Source organism: Sprattus sprattus, assembly GCF_963457725.1.
Source record: "Sprattus sprattus genome assembly, chromosome: 16".
In the NCBI taxonomy this organism is placed as follows: Eukaryota; Metazoa; Chordata; class Actinopteri; order Clupeiformes; family Clupeidae; genus Sprattus; species Sprattus sprattus.
In genome coordinates this window covers 28364628-28383548 of record NC_137914.1, presented here as the reverse complement: position 1 = coordinate 28383548, position 18921 = coordinate 28364628, and the positions used below count along the sequence as shown (strand labels likewise).

The 18921-nt window shown below is 40.9% G+C and overlaps 1 protein-coding gene across 1 annotated transcript in view; it reads left to right on the top strand.

Moving 5' to 3' along the window:
* Window positions 1–18921, top strand: part of LOC308376868 (zinc finger MIZ domain-containing protein 2-like) — a 33104-nt gene that overhangs the window by 4135 nt on the left and 10048 nt on the right. Inside the window, exons 2-10 of the mRNA XM_080853355.1 lie at window positions 5801–5900; window positions 6618–6732; window positions 6811–6995; window positions 8143–8326; window positions 10403–10606; window positions 11392–11565; window positions 12043–12144; window positions 17715–17898; window positions 18299–18440. Coding sequence (XP_080709481.1) covers window positions 5851–5900; window positions 6618–6732; window positions 6811–6995; window positions 8143–8326; window positions 10403–10606; window positions 11392–11565; window positions 12043–12144; window positions 17715–17898; window positions 18299–18440 — 1340 coding nt within the window. The 5' untranslated portion in view covers window positions 5801–5850. The remainder of the gene's footprint in view (window positions 1–5800; window positions 5901–6617; window positions 6733–6810; window positions 6996–8142; window positions 8327–10402; window positions 10607–11391; window positions 11566–12042; window positions 12145–17714; window positions 17899–18298; window positions 18441–18921) is intronic.

The following is an 18921-nucleotide window of genomic DNA, read 5'->3' as shown; positions in this document are numbered from 1 at the left end:
GGCCACACATTTTTATTTCGGTGCATCTCTACTAGTTTGTCATAGTGTCAAAGTAAGCTCATTTCAACTGGTTTCGCTAGGTTAGTTTTAGCCGCGAACATCTCGTTACCGATTTAGCAATTCCTCCCATCTGTTGCATCTAACTTAGCTACCTTGACCATGTAGGGGATATCATTCTTTCTCATGTAGGGAAATGCCCTCGCTCTCACACTTGCCCTGTCCCTCCCTCTCTCTCTTTCTGACTGCAAAAGCATTGTTATTCACAAGATCATCCCGATTAGAAAAAAAAGATGCCATGAATCACCTGTCATTTTACACATTCGTGCTAGCAATTCTGACCGTATAACTTAGCTGCCATTTGCTAGCTAGCCAAGTAAATATACATGATGCTGACGGTGAGTTGCAAAAAATAATCTATTAATGGCGCAGTTAGAAGGGGCGAGGGCAGAAGATATGTGGTCCATTCAAAATAATCTATTAATGCCGCGATAATGAGGGGCAAGGGCAGAAGATATGTGCTCCATTTTCAGTCCATCATTACTCTTCGTATCGTAGAGAATGACCTCAGGTTGGGTTACCCAGACAAGCCTTGTTTTCGTTTCAAAATGGCAGTGCGTGTGAACTGTGAACAAGGTGAATCGGTCCAGTATTGAGTTTGAACACTAAAACTGGCAACCGCAAGACGGTTCAGTCTTTTGCTCTTCCACTCTGACTATGACCTACAAGTTGACGTAGCCTAATAATTTTGCTCTTAGATCTCAATGACACAACAAAATAATGACAAATTTCTCTCATTTAGTATGCTGCGGATGAGTATTTTGAAGTTCCAGTTCTGTGCCAACTGGTGCACAGAATTCTCAGATGTTTTAGGTGATAGAGCTGTAACTTGGTGTAATCTGCTTTGTGTAGACAATCACTCCGGCATGGGTGGCAGGCGTGTCAACAAGGAAGCTAAAACCCATGGGTGCTAGCATCTGACGCTAGCATGCCACTTAAGGTGTCTGGGATTGAGGTTTATGCACTGCACAGCACTGTACCCACTCACTACCGTTGCCCTCACACCCCTCTTAACCTCAGTTTCATCTGGTTCACGTCACCAATGTAAACTGCGGTGGGTAGAAAGTAGGGCTGTAACGATACACCTACCTCACGATTCGATTCGTATCACGATTCTTGACCCACGGTTCGATACACCCCAAGATATTATTATTATTATTTATTTTTTTTACCTCGCGATTTTTAAAATATATTTTCTAATTCACATTAGAATAAGTATGAGCTATAACAAAATGAAGAAACAATTTATAACCAAATATTGAGGTTTTTATTACTCAAAGCAATGCTGTTGAAAAACATTCAACAAACTTCTGAAAAAGTAGGCTTGAACATAGCCTAAAAATATGAGGGAAACAAGACATAAATAACCAAATAACTTAAATAACTTAAACTATGATGGCAGTGTATGGCCAAATGTGACAGACCCTAACTGCCACGTATTTTATGAACAGGGCCCAGGCTAATCAAATGAATGAATATCGAGGAGGCAAGAGTTTAGCAAAATAAAACGTTTTATTTCTGTAGTTTAATAAATATCTGGTCACTGGTATTTAATGACATGACAAAAACAGTTCTCACACACGCACACCTTCATACACTGCCATCATAGTTACCCACGATTACCCGCGATATAGGCTAGGTGCACGAAATACTCAGTGTGTGGGCTGTTTGTTTCCTGTTTAGCCAGGTGTATTTGAACCTGCTGCTATTCTGAATGTAATTAGCGTCTACACGGACCTGGTTAGGTGTTGCACCTAGTGAATCAGCGTTACGATAAAGAAGGACGTGTAGACACTAATTACATTCAGAATAGTGGCAGGTTCAAACACACCTGGCTAAACAGGAAACAAACAGCCCACACTGAGTATTTCGTGCACCTAGCCTATACAGGCTACTGGCAACAGTAACACACCCACCAAAAAGAGCTATAAGATCTGGAATAACCAAACTCACGCACACGAACCAGATAAATCAAACGTGTTACAATGTTTCAGAACACTACACACATTAGTGAATAGCTGCCACACTACTACACCACGTATTATGTTATGCACTTCCACACAATGCGCACACTTGGGAACCACTACAAACTGAATGTTAGGGTTACACAGTAACCCCGTACATCACAAGATGGCCGTTAAGTAACGAAAGCACACACACACATTCATACAAACAAAATACAGAAAGATCCAAAGAAAGTAACATAAAGTACTGGTGGCTCTCTCACAGCCTATTAACTCAAAACAATTTAAGTACTTTACTCCGGAGAGGGAGAGGGAGAGACAGCTACGGAGCAATTAACGCACACACTTCTATTCTCCGTGCAGAGCAGTCCTCCAGCGACAAACAATCCGGCAACCACGCGCCAACAATTCAAATGGCCGATTCAAATGTCATCTGAGGTAGCCATTGCGCACAGCACACGTGTAGGCTTACTAGCGAACCAAACTTTTTATATCATGTGACCGCTGAGGGCATGTCGCGGTTCTGCCTCCTCGCATCGCGATGCAGGTTCGTGGCCCAGAGTGTTGCGATTTCTCGGTTCGATCCAATATCGTTACAGCCCTAGTAGAAAGCAGTTTCACATCAAACTTGAACACACAACCGTGGGCAGGAGACGTTGACGTGCTAGCAAGGAAGCTAAAACCTGTCTAATAAGATGTCGAGTGAGGTTTTTTCACTGCACAGCACCGTACCTTCTGGCTAGCATTATATACATTTCATAGCAAACCGTGGGTGGGAGTGAAGAGTTGTCTGTAACCATGGATACCTTTCTATAGTCGAACATGCTACTTGAGGCAAGCAACACAATTAGGGATGTGAAGCACAACCCTAGTCTGGAAAGCAAGGTCCTTAAATGTCTCCAAGTTACGTGAATAGGATCTGCTAACATAGTTGGCATTGCTCTGTAGCCAGCTGAACTGTTAGCAGTGATAGCTTAGTTGTGCTTTCCCGTGTCTGGCAACACCAGCTAGCCTGGTCTAGTCTAAGATAGCCAAAGTTTTATATTGTATTGTCTAGTAGTACAACAAAGAGTCATGACACCTGAGGCAAGTTTTTTGACCAATCCAACTTTCTTTCTGACCATGTCATGTCATACACTGACCGCAAAGTCACCCCAGCTACCATAAAACAAAACTTTAGGCTAACAGCTGAACTGATAGTCCGTTTAAAAATGGGTTCACTCATGAGATGTCAGAGTAGAGGTGAGCGGTGTCAAGCCCCTCTCATTTCGGTTGTTCTTTATTAAGCTTCAGCTAAGAATAGTGTTAACTTACCTAGTCTACCAAGAAGGTCATGTGTTCGATTCCCGCATGGGGCGCTGTTGGTTCTATGGGGCAGGTCCTCCCCAGACCTTCAGTGCTCAGGTGGGCTATCTCCCGGGCCTTTCTGTGTGGAGATTGCATGTTCTGGCCTCAATTTAGTTCTCTGCTTATCAGGATGACATTGATGTTTCCAGTTGTTTTGTGTTATAGTGCATAGCTGCATCGTCAGTTTGGACGAGGAACCTTAACCAGTCTTTTGAAAACTAAGCCAAACCAGTAGGGATGCACGATATTGAATTTTAGCCGATATCCGATATATCGGATATCGGCTAAAATTCAATATCAGGTCTCAGCTTTTTAATTATTGAGAAGTCTCTCCTGTACAGGAATTAATATAATTAATGTGTTAATAAACTAGAATTAATCTGTTATTATGCTAGGGTATTGCTGTAAATACAGGACTTTACAGACTTGATTTGTATCATTTTAGAAATAGACATTCACTCATGAATCATTAAAATATGGCAGATTTATTTATATTTTCACGTCACAATTTTCATACTTGAACAGTACCTCCTTGAACTTGAACAACTACACTCTGGAAATGCAGCTTGGCTTACTTGGCAAGCTAACGTTGATTAAGTGACTTACATTTTAATAACGTCGCTTCTAGGATTTCTAGACTAATCTATGTAACGTTATTGCCAAGTTAGCTGTATAAATTCCATATATGGAAAAGTGAGCCATGTACAGATAGCGTGGGCTCGTAACATAACGTTTCACATCGCGTCAAATGAGGCATCATCAACTTCTCTGGTGTCACGTAGCATGCAAGCTAACAAGCTAGTGTTGGCTAGCTAACTCCAACAGGTAATGTTGTAAAGAGAGGTAATGTTGTAAAGCGTGGCACGCGGTCTGCATCTATGCATGCAACCTACGTTATGGCCAAGCTGCTTCTCCTCCTCCTTGTCCTGAAAAGTTTTCTGACAAATAGGCATTTTGTCATCATCCTCTGATACTGTGAAGTAGGCTACTGCCACACAGCCGACGCTCATAAACATTTGCTTCGTGTGCGCATAATTTACACGTCACCTTATCGGCCAGGTATATCGGCAGAAATTTTTCATATCTGCAGATACCGATAATTAAGTTTTGAAGCCGATATCTGGATCTTCTTCATTGACCCCAACTAAAACGGAACGAAACATGGGTGTTATGATTGATGACCAACTTAATTTGTTTGAGCATGTAGCTTCTGTCTCAAGTGCTTGTCTGTTCACACTGTATAATATTTGGAAGATCAGACCCTTTCTCGCACAATATGCTACACAACTTTTGCAGGCCCTGGTTATTCCTAAACTAGAATATTGCAATGCAATTTTAATGTTCCTGCCCTGATTGCATCTCTCACTTTCGCCTATAGGATAGCCAGTGGGTTGGTACCAGCCTATTTAAATGCTATATTTGAACTCCGTTCCCTCTCTACAACACCTCCGAGGAGTTTTTGTTGTCTTTGCCATCTCTCAGCAGTAAGAGTCTCTTTGTTCACAGTACCTTGGGGGTTGACTGACCTAGTGCTGTCTCTTCCAGCAACTCACCTTTTTAAAGAGCATTTGTCTAATTAGTTCATTTGTTCAAGGGATACTTTATAAATATAATCATAGTTTTGGTAGTATTATCAGGATGATAGGATAAGAATCTATGGTTTATCTTAAAATTATAGTTATTGTTTTATGAATTTAATGTCATTGTGCTTATTATAAAATGTTCTCATTGTTGTTTTTACTACAAGCAGGTTGCTGCCAACGGTCCTTTAGCTGTCTGTCCAGTGCATGCGCTAAAAACCAAATACAGTGTTCGTACACAGCCCTGGCTTTGTGAATGTGAAACAAACATAGAGGCTCGGAGCAGGCCATAAACAATCCCACCCAATCAACATGGTGTTTCAGGAGCATAGAGAGGAGGGGAGGGAAATTTGATTTCCTCAAATATTGATTTCCTCAAATATTGACAACCTTTTGTGAAAGTGAGTGGCGGACTGCATCTTTAAGTGTAGATGGCTACTGATGAGCGGCTACTGGCTACTGATGAGAGGAGATGGCCTATGTCATATTTAAGGCAAGGATTACATGATTGAAAAGGCTGCTACTGACAAGAAGTCTAGGGTTGCAATCATAAGCTCTGTGGCAGCTGCAGTAGGCCTTCATTCAGTTACTACCATAGTCTAATTTGCTTCACCTCAGAGTTAAGCTGGTAGGTAGACAGAAGAAATGTGTGAAAAATCCTGTTGTATTGGATACTGATTGGGATGTTTACTTTAGCTACAAACCACAGGTGCATAACTTTCCTGCTGCTCTACTGAAGGCATCAGTGAGATTTTCCTATCAGTCAGTATAAATGTCAGTCAATCTTAAAAGCCTACTTTGTGTATGGAGTAATGGGCACAAGCATGGATAACATCTTTCCATGTTTTGCAGGGAGCCTGTAGGTTGAGCAGAGTTGGGCGTGTCAACCCCCACTTCCTCCAATGATCCCCATCAATTCCATGAAACCTGGGCTGCCTCCACCACAACACAGGTAAACAAAAGCAACCTCCACCACAACACAGGTAAACAACACACAACCATGTTGATGGGAACCAAATGAATGGTTAGCACCAACAAGTGGCATCAAGACTTTTGATGAAATGATGCTGAGCATAGCCTGACATATCAACAACATAAACATTAGGAGGGGTAATGTTAGTCTACTATTTGAGTTGTGTTTTGTTACTGCAAAAACATCTTTGAATCTGCTGCATTCCTCCTCATGCTGCTATTACACATTTCATCTTAAAATATCGGATGAGCTGAGAAGATGACCCCCTCAGTTTACTTTAAACAAACACACACCAAAAACACAACATCGGCATAGCTACACACATACAATACAATACAAATAAATGCACAAAAGAAAACCGAGAAAGTTCAATGTTTTTGTCATCATTTCCATTATTTGACATGCCATTTGGGGGTAAAGCGGTGGTATTGTTTCAGTAGAGGAATATATAGATATTTAGGCAGGTATCATATCAGTCATACTTTTGGTATTATGACGACACTAATTAGTTCAATTACCCATGATGACCCTTTTCACCACATTGCACATGATATTATTAAACTGTTAGCCTACAGGTGGGAATAAGAGTGGCAATTAACTACATGGTAAAACAGTTGTTTACTATTTACCATTATAAAAGCTTATTTTAAATGTCTAATTTAGTTTGACCACAATAATTTTTTTGCCTGTTCTTAGTGACAGCTCCTACCCATATGACCCTGCGTCCTGGCAACAACAAAACAATCAACAACCAGGGTCCCTCTCTGTGGTCACCACGGTGTGGGGTGTGAGTAATCCTTCGCCAAATCAGGTAATTTCCTTACCTATTGACTAAATGTCTCCAGATGTTTTGTGCCAACAACAGTAATAAGAAGTCCTGACTTGACAGGGACCTGTTGGATCAGGTGGGAATCACGGGGGTGGAGCTATGATGTCCAGCGGAGGGCCGGGTGTGAACTCTGCTCAGTTCATGGGACAGCAGGGGTACCCTGATGCCAATAAGGCCTACATGCAGCAAGGTGTCTATGGGAGAGGAGGCGGAGGATACCAATCTGGCCCTGGCTATGGGGGGAGGTGAGTGTGTCTGTGTGTGTGTGGCTTGTGGTTTGTTCCATCTGCACAGAGATGCTAACTAACAGCAGATGGCTACAGAGGCATTGCTAACGCATATGAGTTTGTTTGAGTTTTGTTCATTATTATTCAAGTCAAAAGTCAAGTATACAGCTAAGAATTTGTATAATAACAAGTTTGCTTTTAATAGCAACACAATTTTTGTTATTGTTTCTAATTCACATCTTCCATTTAATTCCTGTGATAACAATTAGTCTGTTCACTTTTTCTACTAGATATTTTGTGTAACTTGGAAGTCGGCAAGTAATATGTTGCTACGCAACACCTGAATCTTTAAGAACTATTTCTTTCTCAGCGGAAGCCACAAAACTGCAACAAAATCACTCAAAAAGAGATATTTTGGAGGAATGTCTTTTATCGTTTTGGCAACTAGTCGTATTATAAGCTGTGCGTTGACTTCCTGTCCCGATTTATTCTCCTATACTGACCGGCGGACTATACATTATCCCTTACAGATAATAATGAAGAATGTTCTATTTTGTTGTCATTGTGAAATAATTTTATGAAAATAGATAGAAAAGATTTTTTTTTTTGGAGAATCACTATTAATGCTGATAACCCTAAAATAATTTGTATCATTACATCAAACGATTCAGGTGTCTGAGTACATAAGAGGCTAAATGTTGAGGGTAACCACAGTTGTCATAGCAACCAGAGGCTGTGGTTCCTTAAAGCTTTTTGTAGCATGTACTTGAGGTGACATTAATTCAGACTTGGGGTAAAACTTAGTCTTGGGGTAAACGTAATGTGGGTGTTGGGGAAACCTTGTTGACTGAAGTAGACAGGGGAAAAGTTATCAATTGCGAGAAATCTTTCATGGGTCCACAAAGGAATACACATAATTTGAATACATACCACATGTTGCGTAAATGCAGTCTTAACGGGTGAGAATTCCATATTTTTGAGTAGATGTCATCTGTCAGATTAAGCAATACTAACAGCTGTGTTCTCAAAATGTTATGACACACTGCCTACCCAGACTAATGGCGTTATGCAACATGGAAAATGTTTTTAGCATACTATTACACATGATCAAATGTTTTCATTTGAACAAATTGTCAATCATTGACTGTAACTTTCCCATTGTCAGTTATGCTGGAAACGGAGGGGGCTCTATGGGCATGCCTCCCCACGGGGCTCGCTCTCAAACAGACTTCACACAGGCTGCAGCTGCCGCCGCTGTAGCCGCTGCAGCTGCCACGGCAACAGCCACAGCCACAGCAACTGTTGCCGCCATACAAGAGAAGCAGAATCAGGAAATGAACTATGGCCAGGTAGAGAAGATACCTGTTTTCACAGTTTTTAGTTATCTGCCTAGCTCCATGCCCAAACATTAGCTGATTGTTACCATATTTCCATAATCCACATTTTTGTATTGTATGAATGTGATCAGTATTTCATCTGTATTAATGCATGATTCAGACAACAGTTTTCCATAGCACAGGAATGTAGTGTAGTGCACCCTCAGGGGCTGTCTTAGGCAGTCTCTTGCCCGTTTCCCAAAGCAGGTCTAAATGACAGAGTTAAGCAGCGATTGTGTGCACAAGACCAGACTCCATTCTAAATATATGGGAAGAAATCAGTAGCTCCACATAGGATGGTCAAACAGACATTCAAATATTGATTTACTCATTGCACATGCACCAGCTTTGGCAGCACAGTTATTGCTAGAGTTCCAGTGGATATAAACATAATGGGCCTCATTCTCGATAATTTTCAGAAATTCTTCTGAAATGTTTCTTACACGACTTCATAAAAACAACGTAAGGGAAACACTTCCGCCGCATTCCTGCACGCTTGAAAATGTGCTCATAAGCAGCCGAAGTCTTCTCAGCTGTGTTCCTCCGGATTAGTTTCTTATATTGATGCGCGTTCTCGTGAAAGTGGATTTGCATACATACACGCCCCGCCAGCTCCTTATTAGGGCACGCAACCATAGACACGGGTGCTGTCGGAATCTCCCGAATCCACACGAAAGCACCTCGTGAGGAGAGTCATGTCTAAGCGGAAAGCGAGCTTAAAACGCAGATCTTACTTAACCGGTGCAGACGTGGAGGTACCGCAGGCCGATAAGTGTCCATTCTATTCCACTATGGCTATTTTAACGCGATTGGGTTTAGTGCTTATTTATTCATTCACTTACATTTGCAGTGTTCGTGTACATTTACATTCACATTCAGTCATTTAGCAGACACCTTTGTCCAAAGCGACATACAAGGGAGAGAAGAGTCAAGCTACGAGCAATAGAGACCTAGTGTAACAATAAATACTACTTTACATAAGAAAAACTTTACATAAGAAAAAAAAAGGTAGAAAAGAAAAAAGAAGTGCAGTAATGCAACTGCTGTAAGTGCAAGTCAAGCACTAATCGAAGTGTCAGTTAGGAAGGGAAGTGCTCTCTGAAGAGTTGGGTCTTCAAAAGCTTCTTAAAGGTAGAGAGGGACGAGCCTGCTCTGGTAGTGCTAGCTAGGCATTTCAATGGTTTCTCACAAATTCAGCCGTTAACCCTTCGAACACGGAGAGTTTTTTCAAACGCATTGAGGAATCTCATTTGAGAAGACTCTGGCAAACTTACAACTGCTACTTCGCATTCTGAAAGTCTTCTGAAGTTACAGAAGAAATCCCAGATGAGAAAACTATCGAGAATGGCAAATGTTTTCCTAAATCCAACGAAGTGGAGTTCAGAAGAGAGTCCTTCTTAAATTCTTCTCAACTGCCTTCGAGAATGAGGCCCAATGTTCCGTTTGAGGCAAAACATCAGTTATACAGGGCAGGAGTTCAAGGTGATATAAACATAATGTTCACTTTGAGGAAAACATCAGTTATACAGGGCAGGAGTTCCAGTGGATATAAACATAATGTTCAGTTTAAGGTAAAACATCAGTTATACAGGGCAGGAGTTCTAGTTCCAAAAGGGGTCTAGAGGGACATCCACAGTGGAGAGAGAGAGAGGGGCAAACACTAGCATTGCTTTAAGGGAAAAAAGCGTTGTGCAGCGCAACATCAAACTATATAAATGGTAGAAACGGTGTTGTTTCATTTGAAAATACATCGGTATACTTCATCAGGTCAATATAGCGGCCAGCCCTAGTGAATATCAGTTGTGGCTGACATAGATTCTATGTCTAGCCTTCCACCCAAACTTTCCGTTTTAAGTTGCACTATGTCTCGGCTGAATGAAATAAGACGATTGGTCAAGGCATTTCATGGGGACTTTGAGTTTAAAAGTAACTTGTGTTTAAGGGTTGTCAGATATTTACATTCGTCATCCCTCTATCAAAGTTAAACACAGAAATTCAGAAAAAAAGTTTGATATGTCATGCACAACCCACTCTTGTTTGTATCCCCAGATGGGTGGCTCTGGGCCCTATGGTTCCCAGTTTATTCAACAATCTGGGTCTAGATACCCTCCTGGCATGGGCCCTGCTCGACCACCCTCAATGGGTCCCATGTTTGCCCAAGCTCAGAGGATGCAGCATCACCCCCAATACTCTGTAGGGCAGCAGGGGCCCCAACGACTCCCACAGGGTCTCAAACGGCCCTACAACGCAGAGGTATGTCTGGTGGAAATAACATGGAGTACTTCACAACACAAAGGGCTTCTTGTCATGGGTGTACCAAGACTGCTGCTACGTGCTAGGTCTATGCAGAACGTGCTATGTGCTAGGTCTCTGCAGAGGTGCAAAAGTCAGTTCTGAATGTTTAAGCTATGTACAGGTGCAGCAGGCCAGGCTGGGAGTACTAATGCTGTTTGTGGGAATGACATATGGGAAACAAAATGGCAGTATCCTGTAAACGGCGCTATGTGAGACGAGGCCTAGATCAGGTCTAATCTTGGCACCAGTGTTTCTGGTTGCTGGTGATTATGTAAGCAATGGAACCAAGACATTTAGCAGTGGAGCGTTAACAGCAAGAGGGTCGCCTTTTTGATTGACTAAAGGGGGGAATGTGTATAGTGTAACATGGCTTCATTTGAATTTCTTGTTCAGTTAACTTGATTCACTGTTAACTGATTCATTTTTAATTCGAATTTCGATCACCTATAGTGTATCGTTAATGTATTTTGATGATTCAAATTGTATGCATTGCATCCATTTGGGTGGACAAGATACTGCATATAGTCAGATTCAGGCTTAACAATCAATCATTCAGACTTCACATGATACAGTACATAGTCAGATCCACGCTTGACAATCAATCCTCCAGACTTGAAACTAAATGAAGATCCTTCCCATTGTCATACATCAAGTCTCTTCTCGTCACTCCTTGGCTGCCCTTTGTTTCCCTTCCATAACCCATGCCCTTTTTCTAAGCACCGTTTCCTCCCCCGCTGTTGAAGGGATATCCTGGTCCCCCGTATGGTCAGGGTCCAGGCCCAGGTCCTTACCCCGGGCAGCCCATGCAGTACTCGGCCCAGGCCTCCGCCTCTCCCTCCTACTCTGCTGTCCAGCAGCAGCAAGGCAACATGGGGCAATACCAACCTGCGCCTGGCAACCCTGGCCAGTACTACAAGGTAAGGGTCAACATGGAATGGTAAGCAAGGAAAACCCCCTTTAGAAAGCCAGACCAGTGTATGTAGACAAGGCTGAGCGTATTAGCAAATCTTGATTTAAAAAGGTTTGAATGCGATTTGATGCTTTCTATCACTGTCTATTATTTGTGACTGGCGATTTTGTAAGTAGAGGAATACACAGAGAGGGACTTCAGTGTACAGAGCCAAGTAAAGATGTTGGAGAGCTCTCAGACAATATTATGACAGTAAGGTCCAACCATAATATGGTTGTGTTGGGTCCAATCATGATAACAGCCACAATCACCGGCAGCAATGCAGACGCTTAAAAGCAATTTGTTAATCATGCAGCCAGACCAAATAAGATCTGTGTGTGTGTGTGTGTGTGTGTGTGTGTGTGTGTGTGTGTGTGTGTGTGTGTGTGTGTGTGTGTGTGTGTGTGTGTGTGTGTGTGTGTGTGTGTGTGTGTGTGTGTTACAGACAGAGCAGTTCAATGGACCAGGCAACACGTCTCTGAACACATTAGTGGGGAGCGCCCCTGGAGGACCATACAACACATTTAACCAGGTCACAGTCAATGGGGTAAGATATGAACACGTACTACCTTACCAGAAAACAAGAATGTTTTAAGCACCAAAAATAGTTTAAAACACCATATGTTTTACCAAGGTTTTAAACTTGATATTCACTGAATGGAAAAGGCTACTCCATGGGCTGAGGAATTTAAAACGTATTAGCCATTTATTTATTTTTGGAGTTTTCCACTTAATATTTTAGGGCTGCATGACAACTACAAATAACTGAAAGCATTGTTATTGAATCGGAACATTCAGGGGCTTCACTGTCTACGTGTATCAGGTTGATCATATACACTGTCTACATGTATCAAGGACATCAGGTAGAGAGATCAAACAGGTTGATCATATACACTGTCTACATGTGTTAAGGACATTAGGTAGAGAGATCAATAAGGTTGATCATATACACTGTCTACATGTGTCAAGGACATCAGGTAGAGAGATCAATAGGTTGATCATATGCAAAAACCATCTTTCATCAAATCATTATTTTTAAGCGAGGCCACATTGAAGATGAGGATTCAGCAAACGGGGGTAATGTCCGCGAGTTGCTATCTGTAATTGGAAAATTTGATAAAACCGTTCAGAAAAAGTTAGATAACAACCCGTCAAATGCAAAGTATGTGCACCATGACGTGCAGAATGAGATCATGAATGTAATGGCAGAAATGATTAGGAAACAATTAAGGGATGTTTTAAGCATAGTTTTGTGTGCACTTTTTGATCTCTTATTATTGTGGTTTTAAAATAATATACACTTTTTGAAAGCATTTCTGACTCTTTGCCTGTTTAATTCTATCTGATATTCTAATCTGCCGTCTTTAGTTAGAAGTGTATTGAACTTGGTATGTTTAGTTTAATTTGTCGCACATGGTAGTGGTGACCTGGTAGTCATCTGGCGCAAACTTTAATCCACACACTGAAGTAAGTGAAGTATTTGGGATTACGTTATCTATAACATGCTGCATCAATTTTGACCGTCGGAGATGAACGCGGCTTTGTGCGCGTCCGTCAGAAGTAGCCTAATGATAATAATAATACGATCGATTTGAATGACGCTATGTACCCCAAAGACGCGTTAGAGATCAAACGTGTAAACATATATGACGATATGGTGGGGAGGTGTTGTAGTAGAGAAAAATTAGACTCATATGCTATCACCCTAATTTCCTAGCACCCTCAGTAAAACGCCGAGCACCCCCATAGCACCACCAGAAAAAAATCTCTGGCGCCACCACTGCCGCCAAGTAAAGTCTCTTCAACGACAGCCAGGATTATAGCCAAGGAGTTAAACTCAAAGTAAATGATGCAAGGAGGGAAATTGTAAGTACAGGTAGTTACAGAATGTGGCTATCTGTAGTTGTTAACGATTGTTACCTGTGTAGCGCCCCTGTACTCAACAAGGAGCGTAATAATATATTATGGTTCAGCTATGATTGACACAATATCCTTAAGGGCTAATAATAGTAGGCTCGGCATTTGAAGGGGGAGAAAACTGACTAATCTATCTATTATAAATACAATGTTTTTATTAAATATAATTATATAATAATAATAATAATAATAATAATAATAATAATAATAACAATCATACAAAAGAAAAGAGAGCTCTGTTGATTATCAAATAAAACAATTAAACAGACAAAACAAATAGTGTGTGCAGTGGTGAAAATCAGTGTATGTGAGGCTTAGCTTGCTCCAGTCCAAGTAGTTCAGTCGCTCTTTGGGTAGCTCGCCATCCAATGTTCTCAAGGTACATCAAAAACTAATCTGCGTACAGCAGGTCAACAGAACAATCAGCAATCAACAATTAACAGTCAAAGAATCTCAAATCTAATGTTAAAATATTCAAAGGGATCGCACTGTGCGCGAGCCGCGGAACATTCCACTCCAACGGCCCCTCTCCAACGTCTGTTATTTACATTTACCTCCTTAGTAAGTTAATAGCCTATAGTTAATTCCCAATTCAATCATAACACCTTTATACATTCCCCAATTGACCGATCGCGAAACTCCTCCCTAGAACGGCCCTTGCCCAATCATACCTTAGCAACGGCTACTAAGAGAAGAAGGTCCGACAACTTTGAGGTCTGAGCAGCGTGGTTAAACAGTGTGCCTATGGGACTTGTAGGTATGACATGAGGTACCCTGAGAGCTTAGAGGGATACGTCGGTTTTTTTCCGCTTCCCCAAAGCCCAAAACACAGGCGCAAAAGTGCCAGCTGTGTATTAAACAGTGTGGTCACCCCACACCCAACTAAATATATTGCAAAATACACATAGTCTGCTCCAAAGTAAATTAAGCTGCTTGCTGCCAGCTAGCTATCGCTAGGCATGATGGCTAACTATCTAGTTGAGAGAGAAAATCCCCCAACAGTTATGGTCCATGAATACTTGTATTATTACCACTAGAATAACATAACTAGTCTATCCAACCAAAGTGTTCATGTTAAAAAAAATAAAATGTTTATGTATGTGCCTGTCTAAATGTCACTGTTACTGTCTGTATGATTGCTCGCAGAGCTGTTGAAGCTATCGACAGCAAACGCCAGCATTGAACAAAACTTTTAACGAACACTTTGTAGTTTGTATTTATGCTTAATACAACATTGAACAGAACTTTTAACGAACACTTTGTATGTATGCTGCTGGCGTTCGCAATCACCAGCTTTGATAGCTCAGCGTGCACATTTACAAAAGGTTACTGACGGTAACATCAGCATTGCTAGCTAGGATAGTCACCATACATACCTCCAGAGTCTCTCGCCAGAGACGGAATAAATAATAAGAATAATCTTTGGAGGTTATTAGCTAGCTTGAAATATTGTATTCAGATCTTACCCAGTGGTGAAATAACATGACTAGTCTACAAGGTTGTGCTGGTTGCATTTCAATGAAGAGGTCGTAGGGTTTCTATTATTTATTTTTTTATTGAGACCTGTATGCCTTTGCTTCAATTATTGTTGTGTCCACTTCGTTGTTGATCTTAATATTTTGGATATATCCTTCCACTACATATTGCAGTCCCTTTTGGCTTGATCTGGAGGATACCGCGGAGGTATTACTCCAAAAATCATCACTCATACTGACAGTTATAGCGATCGTACCCGTACTTGCCATGGCTTTAAGGTTGACAGTTCCGTGAATTGTGTCGGACGTAGCAACAATAACTAGGGGGCGGAGCCCTGGCGATCGGTCAATTCCCCTATACAAAGACATATAACTCCGATTCAATATTAACCCTTATAACATACAACATATATCATTCGTGATTCAACAATAACAACTATAATTTCCCAGATTCAACTATCCCGAACCATTTAACTCCCGATTCGATAATAACACTAATATTCTCTTTAACATACACACATATCAATCTACATTTAACAATACTATATACACAAACATTAAAAGAAAATTCTCCGATTGGTTTTAATAATTTACAATGGCTAAATCAAACGGTCAGTTTAATTACTCACCGGAGATCCGATCATATCAACAGTTCACGTCAAGTTCAGGTCAAGTTCACGTCAAGGAAATTAAGTAACAAAGTAAAATGATTTAAAACAAAGAAATATGAATGGATAAGAAAAACGATTTAAAGGTAAAAAAAAAAAAGAGGGTTTCGAGGAGAAGAAATCAATTGGGGTGTATCCAGGGTGTCAAAGAAAGTAGTTTATGAAAACAAAACAAAAGATCTCCTTGGAGACGGTCGCGTGAAAGAATTACACGCGACTAATGACTATTCTACCCACTTATTCAGGTGGGTTACACCTGCTTAAATGTAGGTTTACTTGAGTTAAATGAAAGGGAATATTGTAGTTGGCTATGTGAACACTAAGCTAGCTAGCTAGTTTGTTAGAAACTGTCTCCAGTGAGTGTGAACGAGCGAATTCGAAATACAAGAAATAACTATCGACATCTCTCTATTCTTTGCATTAATATATCTCTAGTATTTCGGATCAATAATATCAGTCCCTAATGTTGTTGTTTATAATCAGTTAATGCTAGTGAATCCTTGTTTGACTTGATTATAGTGAATGCATTGGGTGCCTTCCATTTCAGCCCATCATACAATAATTATCACTTGATAATTAAGATGTAGCCTACATGAAATGTGTTTTAAAATTTGTGTTATTCATGTTTTTTCCATTGAATGTATATTTGACATTGAACTAGTTCATCTTTACGTCAGTGATATAGTGTCCAAATGAGCATAAAATATCACTGGTATGTAGAAACTACACGGACAACAAAATAGATATAAATGTTAATCAAAATCTTATTCCCCCCTGCCCATAATAAAACAAGTAAACAACTCAAAAGTTGACACTGTTAGGTCCATTCTCCACCCATAGTGTCGAAATGAGCATAAAGTATCACGTGGTAGCCCATGTATAAAACTACACGGACAACAAAATAGATGTAAATGTTGATAAAAATCGTATTCCCTTCTGCTCATAATAAAACAACTCAACTCAAAAGTTGATACTTTCCCTTTAAGAATTAGGATTTGGGAGCGGATATGAAAGCTAGTTTATCCGTCTTTCCTTTACAAGCAGGAAAATTATTTCTCTTATTTGAGAAAAGTACATATGTGTCGTCAAATTTCACTGTGACCCTGAAATTCTCTCATTTGTGTTATCATAAATTGAATGCAAGCAAAACTACAGAGCAAAATCACACTCTTTCTGACTAAATCAATCTATGAACTGTCTGAAACAATGGATATCTGTGCGCCCAAATGGGCCCCCAAAAAATTGCTGCGCGCCTTCCACGTGCAAACATACAACTCCCCTTGGGGCTAAGCCCCCCCCCTTCTTTGAGTCCTAGAAACGCCCCTGATTGTTAATACGGGTGTATTGATGTTAAATGCTCCGGAAATATTAATAAAGTCTGTTGTACTCAACTATGTTAAGGTGATGCAATGCTCACTTATACTGCCTTTCTGTATAAATATATGGTTCGAGAGCCATGGCGTCATAATGATGGTATTAAGAGGTGGATTCACTCAGTTTAACTGGCGTGTAGGACATCGCTGAAGGCCTAGTCTTGAAATGCACGGACCGCACTGGATGGTAGTGAATACAAATCCAAGCTTATGACATTTTGATTCATACCACTCAACTATATGTAGCCTATGCCAGCAGAACGGAATTCAAATTACTTAGCGCAGTTATCGGACAGTGTCAAACATCGGCCATTCTGTTGAACAATCAAAATGCTGGGTTAACATGACAACGCGAACGTTTGCCGATAACACACGCCGTCCGTTAATTATCACCGTAACAAACCAGAATACAATTCTCATCTGTGCAAGAATTTCTTCTGTGAACTGTATAAGAACCTATAATCAAGTTGTTTGACTACAAAATCAGGTAGTATTGTTGTACGGGAGTACATTTGAGCAAAACATGCAATCATATTTGTGAATAACTTTGTTATAAACTTAGATATGTTTCACTGGCCATTATTCAGACACGGAGTAGTTTGTATGTTTCCAGCGGTTCTCTGATTTCAAGTTAGTTTAATCATTTCTCCAACAATTAACATAATTCGTTTTGTCCTCTTCTAGCCTGGTAGAGCATTACCCAACTACCCAAGCTCACCCCTGCCGGGAAACCCCACACCTCCTATGACTCCAGGGAGTTCCATGGCTCCCTACATGTCTCCCGGCCATGATGTCAAATCCCCTTACCTGACTGATGTCAAGCCAAACGTCGCCACCCTGCAGCCTCCAGCACCACCGCCCACTACAGGTGAAGGACCAATACTACAGGCTTGCAAAGTGTGCCTATGCTGGACACTGCCTAAACCTGTTAAACCTATTTTCTCTAATCAAGAGGAGAAACCTCATTCAAAAACTCAAGTAAAGAAACTAAAGCACTTTACTGGTCTGCGGTAGGTTTGAAATAAATGTCATGATAAACCTGCAGTCAAACTTGCCAATATTACCAGCACAACCAGCTGGACAAGAAGGCAGTGATTTCTTAGAGAGAGCCTAATGTGAAATGACTGAATGAATTAGTGTCTGTATTGTATTAGTTTCGTCTTTTGTTAAAAAGCCGAGTTTGGTACTCATCACTCAGCTTGAATTTGAAAAACAGAATTGCAGAAATTGATGCTCACTAAGTCTTCCTCCTTTAACCCCCCATGCAGCCAATCTAATAGACGAACTGCGGCTTACATTCCCTGTGCGTGACGGTGTAGTGTTAGAACCGTTCCGTCTGGAGCACAACCTGGCTGTGAGCAACCACATCTACCAGCTCCGAGAGACTGTCTTCAAAACCCTTATGATGAGGTAAGCAGCGGGTGGTCAGGTTTAAACTACTGTTCTGCTTTGCCTCAGTAACATACGTAGGCTCCTTGGTGTGTCAGACTTAAAGGTGAGTCCTTGATTATAGTCATCCCACTCTTTGCCAAATCCAGCGAAATTCTCTGTATGTTTCTCTAGCTGTCTGTCTAGTGTGTGCTCTCCCTGATTCACTCTGATGGATATTCCTGGCTCTGTAAATGGGAAAGAGACAATGAAGCTCTGACTGAGCCACACACTGTTTAAAGGCCAATCAACACGTTGCTTCAGGAGCACAAATATCAACAACCCGTCACAGGAATCGAGCACTGCACCTTTAAGAACATGGTTAAACATGGCTCTAAGTTAACCTGACCAAATGCATCACAAAGACGGGGTTTTGACTAGATGCCCCGATACGACTGTGTATGGTTGGATTCTGATACTATTTTTCACAATACTGTATCGATACCTTGACTTCTAACGTAAC